This window comes from Vombatus ursinus, unplaced genomic scaffold, assembly GCF_900497805.2.
Source record: "Vombatus ursinus unplaced genomic scaffold, bare-nosed wombat genome assembly UNPS02003292.1, whole genome shotgun sequence".
NCBI lineage: Eukaryota > Metazoa > Chordata > Mammalia > Diprotodontia > Vombatidae > Vombatus > Vombatus ursinus.
Window position 1 is genome coordinate 9,527,631 of NW_020943070.1, and position 12,919 is coordinate 9,540,549.

The 12,919-nt window shown below is 49.6% G+C and overlaps 1 protein-coding gene across 2 annotated transcripts in view; it reads left to right on the forward strand.

The window, feature by feature from the left end:
* The first annotated feature begins 6,276 nt into the window (after positions 1-6,276).
* Positions 6,277-12,919, forward strand: part of CRY1 (cryptochrome circadian regulator 1) — a 52,703-nt gene continuing 46,060 nt past the window's right edge. For both annotated transcript variants that reach the window (XM_027873158.1, XM_027873165.1), the window contains exon 1: positions 6,277-6,498. In XM_027873158.1, coding sequence (XP_027728959.1) covers positions 6,341-6,498 — 158 coding nt within the window. In that variant the 5' untranslated portion in view covers positions 6,277-6,340. The remainder of the gene's footprint in view (positions 6,499-12,919) is intronic.

Here is a 12,919-nt window from a genome sequence, read left to right on the forward strand (position 1 = left end):
TCTCCTTCTCCTTTTTCTCCACCTTCCTTTCCCCTTCCCCCTTCCCCTTCTCTTCCTCCTCTCCACCATTCCACCAGGGCCTGGCCTCTTAGCTGCCAGGCAATCCCAACTGTAGCGTTAGGTGGCAATAGCTTGGGCTGTCAACCTTCCCAGGCTTAAGTGAATTTACTGGTCCATCAACCAGCAAATGAACTGAGGGCTTATTATGTGTAAAGGCCCAGACAGACTCTGCCCTCAGAGTGCTCAGAGTCCAACAGGCGTGACAGCACGTAAACAGCTGGGTTTGTCCATCCAAGATGCAGAGGGAGATCAGTCTCAGAGAGGAAGGGGTGGGGCTGGGGAAAGGCCTCCTGTGGAAAGAAGGCGTCTTTGAGCCAGGTCTTGAAGGAAGTCAGGAAAAGCCTGAAAAGAGGTGAGAGCTCAGAGAGGGAGAGTGCGTCAGGACCAAGAGAGCCAGGACAAAGGCCTGAAGTCTGAGCAGCCAGCAGACCCGTGTGGCCAGCCACTGAAGGCGTACAGGGGAGAAAGTGGCCGAAGCCTGCCGAGGGAGGAAGGGGCCAGGCTGTGGACGGCTGTAAACGCCACACCAAACACTTTACACTTGTGCACTGTTAGCGTCGCTCATGTGTGGATCCTCAGGCACCTTTATCCCGGTAGATGGCGCCCAGCCCTCTTTGGGAAACTCGGGGCCAGGGTCCCTGTGGTCCTGTCCCCAGCCCCCAGCCCCTGCTTCTCACACCCTGGGCTCCCATGCAGGCCACGTCCTCAAACAGAGCTCTCCCTCCGAAGGAGCAGAACAGGGGCTTAGGTGAGCCTAGCATCCAGCACCACCCCAAACAGAGGATGTGGCTGTGGGCCCTGGTGTTTCTCCTCTTGCCTCCTGGACACACCTCCTAGGAACACCCCCTATTTCTCCCTTCCTGTAACTGCCCCAGGGACCCACATCCCTGGAGACTTTGCAGGGTTCCCTGTCTCAAATCCTGTGCCCAGACTCCCTGGAGATCCCTAGCCGGGGAAATGGATGGAGATGCCCAGGAAAATCCATCTGGCTTCCCACACACACCATGAATGGCACATCCTCCACTATATCCCTTCTGCTAACTGAACGTGGGAGCTCCTTCCAACGTCGCAGATGGCAGCTACCCCTCCCGAGATTTCCTCAAGGCTCTGCTCAGGTCCCACCTTCCCTAAGGAAAGCCTCGACTCTTCTGTTTTTCAGGAGTTTTTCCACAGGCATTCCAGTTAAGACTATGGGCGTCTTCTCGGAATAATGACTTTGAATGCATAAACTACAAAAGACACCAATTATATTGCAAGACAAGTTCTTGGACCCCCGATTCAGAACCCCTACAAGCTGTTCATGCTTTCTCCCCATCTTGAATTTTCTGATCTGTGTAAAGGTTGTATGTGCACCCTGCCCCTCGCCCCATATAAGCTCTTTAAAGGAAGGGACCTTTTCCCTACATCCCCAGCAACTAGCCTGGTACCTTGCATATAATAGGTGCTTAATTATGAAGTGAACTGAATTGAATTTTCAGACTCCTACTAGTGGTACCGTGGGCAAGTCACTTAACCTGTCTGCCTGCAAAATGTCATCTACAAAATGGGGATGATAATGGCTCCCCCCCCCCAGGATTGTTGTGAAGGTAAAATGAGATATGTTTTTTTTTTAGACAATTGGGGTTAAGTGACTTGCCCAGGGTCACACAGCTAGCAAGAGTCAAGTGTTCAGTCTGAGGCCAAATTTGAACTCAAGTACTTCTGACTTCAGGGCCGGTGCTCCATCCACTGCACCACCTAGCTGCCCCTAAAATGGGATGGTTTTTGTAAAGTGCTTAACAGACCTCAAAGTGCTACATAAATGCCAGTTGTTACTGTTGTTATTCCATCTAGCCATCTAGACTATGCCAGTGAGTGATTAGGGCTTTAACATGTAACATTCTGGCAACAGGTACAGAAAGATAAAAATACCCTTTGACCCAGCAATAGCACTACTAGGTCCGTATCCCAAAAGATTAAAAAAAAAAAAAAAAAGGAAAAGGACCCACAAGTACAAAAAAGATTTGTAGCAGCTCTTTTCTAGGGCAAAGAATTGGAAATTGAGGGGATGCCCATCAATTAGGGAATGGCTGAACAAACTGTGGTGTGGGATTATGATGGAATACTACAGTGCTATAAGAAATGACGAGCAGGATGTGCTCAGCAAAACCTGGAAAGACGTGCACGGGCTGATGCGAAGTGACATCAGTACACAGAGCCACAGCAACATTGTAAGGCGATCAGCTGTGCTGGACTCCTCTATTCTCAGCCATACAACAATCCATGACAACTCTGAAGGTCTTAGGATGAAGAATGCCATCCACCCCCGGAGGAAGAACTGACGGTGTCTGAATACAGATTGAAGCAGGCTTTTTTTTACTTTATTTTTCTTGAGTTTCTTTCTGCCTATGTTTTCTTTCACAACATGACTAATGCGGAAATGTTTTACATGACTGCACATGTATATCGAATTGCTTGCCTTCTCAACGAGGGGAGGGAAAAAGGGAGAGAATTTAGAATTCAAAGTTTTAAAAATGAATGTTAAAAATTGTTTTACATGTAATTGGGGAAAAATGAAATACTAAGTAAAAACAAACAACAACAAAAGAAGATGAAAATAATGGCCCTGTCCTCAAGAAACTTACTTTCTATTGGGTGGGGAGGGGGGAGAGTTTGGAATGACCAAAGTTTTGAACTGAGTGAATAATAAGAAGATGATGCTATCCAGAGGGAAATCTGGAAGGGGGCATGTAGTCAGTTTGGGGGGGCACACTGGACATATTCAGCTTCAGGTTTCAACAGCCCGTCCAGATGGAGGCATCCACGAGCGGTTGGAGATGCAGGGCTGGCATTTAGGAGAAAGACAAAGATTCTGACATCTGCACAGAGGTCATCATTGAACCTGTCAGAGCAGAAAATATCACCACGGAAGTCTATAGAGGGAAGACAACCCAGGCCAGAGTATCATTACAGGTGCATGGCTAGTGTAGAAGTGATCGATCAGACAACCATGACTGGAAAAGCTGCCCCGGCATTCCCAGTTCTGGGCACCCAGTGGGTTGTGCAAACCAGCAAGTACTCCATGACCTTCATGCTCCATTTAAGGCTTTTATTCTTCAAGGGAAAGATTGGAAATCTCTAGTAAGTAAAGGGTAGGAGCACTTCTCTATGTAGTCATACCCTCCTCGTAGCAGTTTCATGTCAAATAACAGGAAGTGGGAATAGGTGGCACATGCCTGCCCCACTGACGTCAATGGAGCCAGCACCCAGAGTCTACCCCTTGGTAGCACACAGCCATGTCCTGGTTCCATACAAAGAACAGAAGGGTGGGAGTGGGTGCCTGGGAGGGGAAGGAGAGAGAAACCTGTAATGCCTCCCAGCTCTTCCAGTTCTCTGGATTCCCAGGATCCAAGAACCAATTAAGATGGGGAAAGCGATACTGAAAATGCAGATGGGATTCCTAGTAAGGTTACCTGGTTACGTCTGGGTGTGTCAGTCTCTTGGCAGGGGGAGTTAGAAGTGAAAAAGAAGGAAGGTAGGATGACAGCTTGAAGATTAATGAATGAGAATGGTGGGAGGGACAAGTTCTCGGCAGATATGATAAGGTATAAAATCAAAGGTATAAGAAAAAGGATTTACTTGATTAAGTTGGACTTCCTTCAAGCTAGGAGTAAAGGAGGGGGATAGGTATAAACGCAGACAGGTGCTGAGGTACAGAATTGGGGAGAAATGGGAACTGATGACGGCCAAGATTTTCTGAGTCAACTACGAGGCCGCTAAGAGAGGGAATCAGGGTGATCTGAGGGTGTGGAGAGTACTGAGGTTTGGAACAACCACTGCGGATCCTGTGAGGAGTATCAGAGCTGACGTTCTGGAATGGTGAGGATCCAGGTGAGGGCAGAGAACATGACTTTATAGCAGATCCATATGGCTTCCTTTGCTAGGCATTCTGAGGCATGGCAGTAGGAGAAGAAAAAGACAATGGGAGTGACTCAGGTTTGAGAGTTGTCATAGTGAAAGCAAAACAAGGGAACAAGTGATCCAAGGTGCACGACAGAGCCTTGCTGAACTGGTTAACTGTGGAGATGAGACAGTGAAGGCAAGAAAATGAGCAAAGAGCAGGGGTAACGCACTGGGGAAAGAGGGAGTCAGAGACTGAGGAAATCATAGGTTGCCTGTGAGAACCAAGATTGGGTTTAGGAGTGAGACACGGACAATGCTGAAGGATGGGCAATAGTGATTTCAGATTCCAAGATCAGATTTCAAGGTGGCACAGTTTGGTGTGAAGGGGAGGTCTATCCTTGGATGGAGGGGAGATGTCGATCATGGGAATCTGGAGGAGAGTGTCAATGGGGGTGGGAGGTGAACGTTTATGTTGAATTCCGCAACTATAAGGGCAGAGGGGGGAAGCAAAGAGGGAGACTTTGTGCTAGATGCCCGGCTTCCTGAGAAAGAAGGGAGAGTGACCTGGAGGCCGCCAGATCACAGAGCCAAGAGGCTCTAGACCTGATGAGTCAGAGGGATGGAGTGAATCTCTAGGGGAGGGTGCAGGAGTGTTGGAGGCCCTCAAGGACATCAGCAAAGGGGGAGGACCTACAGGGTAGGGGTGAGGGATGGGGTGAGGACTGCCTCCTCTTCCTGCTGGGGAGTCTGACAAGGGCTCTGAGCCACCGACAGCAGCCCTGGGGTTTCCATGATTAAAAAAAAAATCGGCCAGTCTCCCCCTCCCTGGAGAGGTAGAAAAGTCTTTTCAGGTCCCCTTCCAGAGGTTGCTCATCCCCCAGAGTCAGACTCGGGGATACTGTGAAAGGACATCAGAAAGACAGTCTAAAAACCCCAACTGGAAGTAGTCTGGGTTGGGCAAAGTGAAATGGGGGTGCCATGAGTGGATGTGTGTATGTGGAGAGGGTGTCCTCACATCCTGGGGACCGGGTGTCCCTAGGGGTGTATGAGAAGGGGAGTCTGTGGGGCAGGTCACTCCAGAAGAGGAAGGAGGTGTCAGCCATTGATGAAGAGTGGTAGGTCCTCTCTGGGAGTGCCTGGGAAGAGAGCGTCACTTGGGGGTGCCTATAAGCAGGGGGGTCACTGATGGTACCCAGCATTATATAGAACCTACTATGTGCCAGACACCCTGCTAAGTAAGTGCTTTTTACAAATATTATCTCCATTGATTTTCAGTAACAACCCTGCGAGGTAGGCACTATAGTATCCCCATTTTACAGGTGAGGAAACTGAGGCAGAGGTTAAAGGACTTGCCCAGGATCACACAACTAGTGGGTGTCCTGAACTCAGGTCCTCCTGACTCCTGAATACAGATTCACTACGTCACTTCGGGGATCACTTTGGCGGCGCCCTGGAGAGCGCGGGGGTAACGCGGGGCACAAGAGTGGGGTCAAGCCCAGCGTTACGTAACCCACCGGACCAGCGCCCTGCCTCCCCAGCCTCCGCCTCCCGACCCCGCCCACGGGGCAGGAGCAGGGGCAGGGGCTGCAGGGGCCGCGCAGGCTCACTGCTGAGCACGGGACCGCGCGCTGGGCGCGTGCAGGGCCGCCCCTGGTGCGCGTGCGCGCGGCCGCCGCTGAGCTCCTTGCAGCCCCGTGCTCATCCGGGGCTCCACGGGCCCGGCCTGTCAGCAGCCAATCGCAGTCCTCGGGGGCGGGGCTTGGGTGTTCGCTCACGCGGAACGGGGAGAGGTCGTCACCGACTCCGTAGGCGCAGGGGGAGGCTGGGACACCATTGATACCCGGGAGAGCGGGGGACTGGCAGCGCCGTCGGCTACGACTCAGTTCTGCGAAGGCGGCGACGGCGGCGAGAGGCCGAGCGGCCGCTTCGAGAACGCGAGGCGCCGCCCATAGCTCCCCAGCTCCTCCCTGCCGCCGGTTGCCGGGAGTAGTAAACACACTTCAGAAACGTGACGAGCTGGCGGTCACGTGGCGGGGGCACCAGCCAATGGGAGGTCGGGGGCGGGGCGTGGGCCGCTGACGCGTCCGCCCCAGCGCGAGAAGCCGGAGTCCGAGCCGTAGCTGCCGCCGACTCAGGGAGCCCAGAGCAGTCGGGCGAGAGCGGGACCGGACTCGGAGTGGAACCGGCGCCAGAACCCGAGCTTCACCCGCTTCTCCCCCTGCCCCCTCCCCAACCCGGGTCGGCTCCGCCACGTGACCCCCCGCCGGGCGTCGGCGCGAGGCCCCCCCCCAGGTCCGCCGGGACGCGATGTGGCCGGGCCGGGCGGCCGCGGGCTTCGCTGGGTCCTAGAGCCCTCCTATCTCTCAAAGGCCCCGCGGGGAGACGGGCCGGCCGCGAGATGGGAGTGAACGCCGTGCACTGGTTCCGGAAGGGGCTCCGGCTCCACGACAACCCCGCGCTCAAAGAGTGCATCGAGGGCGCCGACACCGTGCGCTGCGTCTACATCCTGGACCCCTGGTTCGCGGGCTCTTCCAACGTGGGCATCAACAGGTGGAGGTGAGTCCGGACTGGGGCTGCCCGGGGGACAATGAATGGGAGGGGCGGGCTGGGGGTACATGTCAATGAAGGTGTGATGTTACGGTCATCTCTGAGCCGCAGCTGATCTCCTGCAGGAGGGAGGGCGGGCTCCGAGGTCCCTACCGCCTGTCAATCGTATTGATTGATAATCGATATGTGATGCTATAATTTTCTCTGAGCCTCACTTTCTTCCTCTGTAAGAGGGGAGGATGGGCTCCGAGGTCCCCACCGCCTCTGGAGCCGCGTGTCATCGTGTTGATTGGTAATCGATATGTGATGCTATAATTTTTTCTGAGCCTCAGTTTCTTCCTCTGTAAGAGGGGAGGGTGGGCTCCGAGGTCCCTACCTCCTCTAGAACCCCGTGTCAATCGTATTGATTGATAACCAATATATGATGTAATCGATTTCTCCTTTTATAAAATGGAAGGGGTGGGCTCCAGAGCCGTGCGTCAATCAGTCAATATGTGATGTTATAATTTTCTGTGAGCCTCAGTTTCTTTCTTTGTAAAGTTTGGAGCTCCCAGCCACCTCTAGATCTGTATGTGATATTAGAATCTCTGAGTCTCAGTTTCTTCATTTGTAAAAGGAGGACGTTGGATTAATTGGCTTCTGAAGTCCCTCTGTCTGAGCCTCGGTTTTCTTTCTCTGGAACTGTAAGGGGGTGGTACTGGATGGGCTCTAAGGACCCTTTTGTCTCTCTGTCATCCCCTGAGCCTCAGTTTCTCCACTTGTAAAATGAGCAGTTTGGATTACAGGGGCTTGGAGGCCCCTCTGAGCTCTGTGATCCCTCAATGACCAAACATTTTATGAGTCAGGTGAGGCGACATGTATGTAAAGTGTTTTGCAAACTTGAGAGCCCTGTATGAATGCCCTCCTGATCATGGCTGTTGTTAAATGCCTGCACTGGGGGAGGCTGTGCACTGGAAGGAGCTTGTGTGGAGGGACAGTTTGGAAGGATCAGAGGTCAGACCTAAGGAAAATGAGGACCCCCCCAATTAAGTGACTTTGCCAAGGTCACACTGATAGCGAGGATCAGAGGTCTTCTGGCTCCAAAGCAAGTTCCTGCCATCAAAGAGCTTGCTTCCCTGCTGGGATTGGGGGTAGGTAATATGTCCCAACCGTAAGTCAGTACTTTTGGGGGGCAGGGGGAGATCTGGGATTTCATTGATATAGGCAAAAGCCCTTGCTTTGAAGTTGGAGGACTTGAGTTCAGATCCCACTTGTGACCCTGATTCACCTCCCTGGGCCTCCCTTTCCTCTAATATAATAATGAGAGTGTATGGACTCTCCCATCCTCAGGGGCCCCTCCAGCTTTGTGTGGTTTGTGTCTGTAGTCCTGGTGGTGAAACTCTAGGTTTGGAGCAGATGAGGGCAGCCTGGGCAGATGGGGCCTCCTCTGCGCTTAGCCTCAGGGGCCCTGGAGACCACCCCCCTTCTCATTTTATAGATAAGGACACCAAGCCCCCAAAGTAGTAGCAGAAACAAGATGGGACATCCCGCCCTCTCTCCACAGGACCAGAAAATGGTAACTCTAAAGTTTGCTGAGCGACCCGATTCCAGACCTCTTTAGCTCCTTTTATAGCTGAGACTTGCCTAGGGTCAGCGGGCTAGGAAGGGCCAGAGCTGGGATTCCAGCCAGGACGACCTGATGCTCGTCCGTAGCAGTGTCAGACTGTCTCCCAGGCACACGCGGCAGCCCTGGGTTTGAACTTCTGCTGTTAATAAGGCTTGAGGAAGGAGCGCCGTTGCTTAAGAATCAAACACAAATGGCCCAGAGTCCTCCCGGCCTCCCCCACCCCTCTCTGCTCCTCTGTGCATTCCCCAAATCCAGCTCGTACGACTCTCCCCAGCCCACCCCAGGCTTGCCGCTTCCTGCACAGCCCTGGCCGACAGCACGCAGCGTCTCTGTGTGCGCTCTTTGTTTTAGTGCCAGGGCAGAAACGCCACAGCCGACCCGACCAGCACTTCCACCCTGAGCAAGGGAAGCGGCCGGCCCGTCGCTCAGCTCCTTCTCACTCCGCCTGGTGGCTGATGAGCTCCAGCACACTTGGACGTTCTAGGGCCTCGGAAAGATCCTCCCAGCCCATCACCGTGGGAGAAACCCTAGGGGATGATGCGCCCTTCCTTCCCGTCTTTCCCCCTGAAATACCGGGTTCTAGCCAGACTCCCTCTCTACTGGGGAAACCCTTTGAAGGTAGGGACCCTTGGGAGAAGAGAGACAGAGGGAATGCTCACCTTCCATGTTAATGGCATCAGAGCAGTATAGCAGAGGCACTTGTTTCTCCAGTAAAAAGAAAACCCCTTTAAAAATGGCCAAGCCCCCAGCCGTAGAAACCTTCTCCGAAGAGTCTTCTCAGCCGCGTTGTGCAGAGGAGAAGATAGCTGTGACAGAGTGGAAAGAATGCTAGGTTTAGAGCCCCAAGACCTGAGTTCAAGTTCTGACTCTGCCTTTTCCTAACTGGAGGCCACTTTCACCTTACTTGGTCCAGAAATGGGTTTTGCATACAGTAGGTGCTATATAAATGTTTACTGATTTTGATTTGTGATTTGACGGTGGGCATGCCTAATATCTCTAATCCTTCATTTCCCCATTGGTAAAATGAGGATCACAAGATTTGAAATGTTTGCCTCACAGAGTTTGGAGGCCAATGTTTTATAACCCTTAGACTGCTGGATTTATTCATGACTAGGCTCCACTAAAGCCCTTCTCTGATATCTCATCATGGCGTGGGGGTAACCCTGAGTTCTCGAAGACTGTGCCTTTGAACACCAGGTGACCAAAGACCAGTAACTTAAGATGGGCTAAAATTGTATCAGGAGAGACACAGGGATGTAACTGTTGGCCCTAGTAATGCATGACTTGTTGAGATGGGCTGTGACCTCTGAGGGCAGAGGAAGGCCTCCCATGTAAATTCATAGGTCCTTGATGTAGAAGTATTTTATTACCAAATTAGATGTAACACGTTTAAACCCTAAAGGGCTATATTATTAGCTACAATTAATTGGAAAGATGGAACAGTTCTGAGCCAAAAGGGAAGAGAGAGTCTAAAGTTCTTGATTAGGATTAATTATTCACCTCAGCAGTTTCCCAAGCCTGCAGAATAAGGTTCAAACTGCCACTGAAGGCCTTCACGTTGTCTCCCCAAGCCAGCCTCCCCAGGTCATTTCTCACACTCTCTCTCTATGAACCCTGGACTCTGGCCAGGCTGGCGTGCCCCTTCCCATGACCCTTCCGGTCTCGATCGACCTTCTCTATCCCCAAGCTCAGCACATCTCAGACCAGGCTCGTCTTCAATCCACGCTCTTTTCCACTTCCTGGCTCCTCCATTAATCCTCTCAGTGGCAGTGCCATTCATTCAGACGCCCATGCGTCTTTAAAACCTTCCGTTCTGCCCTGTGGTTCAAATACATTTCGCTCTCAAGTTCGGGGCTTCACCATGTAAGTGATGGTCTCTCTCCTCTCTTCGTTCTCGTTCACACTGTTCCTTAGGCCAGAGATGCCATCAACTCTCTGCTTGGTGAATTTCCATCCATGCTTGAACGCCCAGCTCAGACAGCAGCCTCCCTCCCCCCCAAGGTAATGAACTTGTTCTTCTCAAGACATTTGGAATCTTGAGTCCTTGTGGCTTGTCATGTTGTGTTATCTCTTTGTTGACATGTCCTAACCCCCCCCCCCGACTGGAAGCTTCTTGAGGGCATGATCTGTATCTTAGTGAAGCTTTGTGTTCCCCCAGCACATAGCTTATAGTGCTGCACATGCTCAGTACTTCATACAATTCTAATCAAATTTAAGTCCTGCTCAGTGAACACTCCCTGACCCTCCCTAGAGGGGGTCTCACATTCTTTGGTGGGGAACATTGGAAGGGACTCTGCTCCTAGTTTTGCAGGTCAGGACGCCGGCCCAGAGAGGGCTAGGGGGAGGTGGCCTGGCTGGAGCCTGGCAGGCAGCAGGAGACAGAGCTGGGATTTGGGTCCGGGTTCTGTCTGTGCTGGCCCTGCACACAGTGGGCGCTCTGTACATGTCTGTGATTTCACTTTAAAACCCTTCATTACAAATACCAATGCAACAGGTTTTTTTTTGTTTGTTTGTTTGTTCGTTTTAGAGTGGGGAGGAAGCTATTCCACACAGGCCAAAAGTTAACTTAGCCTCTTTATTATACTGAGAAGGGGAGTTGCCTGGGTAGGATTTTCCTTCTGAGATCAATAAATTAAAAGGTGCCTACATGAATAAGCAGTCTTTTCCTTACAAAGATACCATTAAAAGGTGGTTAGGAATATTCAGATTGGGAGTTGCTGAATATTTTTAAAGTTTCTGATTTATAAAACAGAAGTTTAAGTAGAAGAAATCTCCCTTTATTTAGGAATCTTGACATGTTCAGTGAATAGATCAAGACACAATCTTACATTAGTTCAAAAATTCCAGACTGGAAACTGTATTTAGTAGCCTTCAAAGCTGAGTTCTTTCTATAGTCCAGAGATGGCATTGAAAAATGTAACCTGAAGAAGTAATCCATAGGTTGCATTCTTACTTTAAAACATTTGTCTATAGCAGATTATTCAGTGTTTTTGTTTTGTTTTTTGAGAGAACAAACAATTTGAAAGGCCAATTTTTAGACTAGATTTATTACTTCAACATGTTCTAAAGTTGTCTTTGAAATATTAGTGCTGTGAGACACTGAACAGCTGAAATGGACAAAAAGGGCTGCCTGTTAAAGTCCTGGCCGGGACGTACTTTTATTGCATTTTTTACCTTTTGGGTGGTGACTCTCTCTATAAAAACAGATGTGGTGGATCTGATCTGGGGAAGCCTTCCTTCCGTAGCCTGCATGTTAGGAATTAGTCACGCTTCATCCTTAGGAACTGACCACCCGAGGAAGCTTGAAATGTTGCAAATGTATATTTTAGTTTGAGAAAAAAATTTAAGGAGAAAATGTCTTTTTTTCTAAAGGACCAGCATAACAGCAAGCTGATGGTTAATAGAAGATGTGACTAATACCTGCCTGGGCGAAGATGACTGAAGACAGCACAATTTCATATTGTAAAGTTAGGAAGGAGAAATTCCTAGTAGCCATTCCTGGGCATTTGCTCTGCATTTGACTTTCAAAGATGGTGCTGTGCTGCTTACTTTTCTTAAATCACTTGTGATAATGAAAATCCTTTTCAGTCCCTAATGGGTGACCATTTGAGTTCTACTTGGAAGGCAGTTTTGGTGCAGCTTTAAACGTGATTCAGATTTCCAAAACACTGGCAATTTGAGAAATTTTGTTAGAATGTTGATTGTAATAAATGAGCAAATTATTGATTATAATAAGCAAGATTATAGTAAATGGGGGCAATCTTTCTTTTGTACAGAAACAGGAAAAGATTTTAAAGTTGAATATTGGTACTGTTTAAACTATTTCTTTTTTTTTTTTTCCTTTTTGGTGAGGCAGTCCGGATTAAGTGACTTGCCCAGGTCACACAGCTAGTGTCAAGTGTCAGAGACTGGATTTGAACTCAGGTCCTCCTGACTCCAAGGCCTGAGCTCTATCCCCTGTACCACCTAGCTGCCCCTTTTTTTAAAAATGTATTTCTAACCAACTTTTTATCATACGTTCTTCCCTTTGCCCCCACAAATAAATAACACTTCCTTAAAAAAATACATATTCATTAAATCTACTTGTATGGTTTTGTCTCTTTAAATGATATGAGCTAATATGTTTTCAAAAAGCTTTTAAAAATGTATTTCACGTTTAAGTTTAAATCTGAAGTGCTAGAAGACTTGGCATGCTGGATCTCCGTTGGTAGTAGCTTATACTTAAAATTCAGTAAAGTTTGATATCCAGTCAAGGGGGCTGCTTGAATGGAAGGAAACTGTCCAGCAGCAAAAAGCTGAAATTTACAATAGAATCGAATGAGTAATGATTTAAAAAATCCAGTGATAAACTATAGTGATTTCTTCTCCTCTACACCATCACAAAAAGTCAGTCAGAAGATTATGGGCAGTTGGAAAGGGACAGCAAACTAACATCAGTACCTGCAAACAAGGTAGTAACCTCCCAGCACAGCCGGAGACAATCCAGGGAAACCTGTCAGCTTCTAGGCTTTGTTTCTGAAGGCAGCAAGAGTGGAAGGTTCCCCTGAGAAAGCCCTGCTTAGGGGCCTTTTGAAAATGCACTGTGGGGAGCTCAAAAGCCCTCAGGAGCAAGGGCACCCAGTGTAGTCAGGCAGTGCTACCTCTGGGCATACCCCAGAGGTATCAAGGGTTCAGTCCCAGACCACCACAATGAAATGAATATTGCAGTAAAGGCAGCGCATATACAAATTATGTTTGCATTATGCTGTAGTCTTTTAAGTGTGCAGTAGTATTATGTCTAAAAAGACAATATATCTAGCTTAACTAATCGTACTTTATTACTAC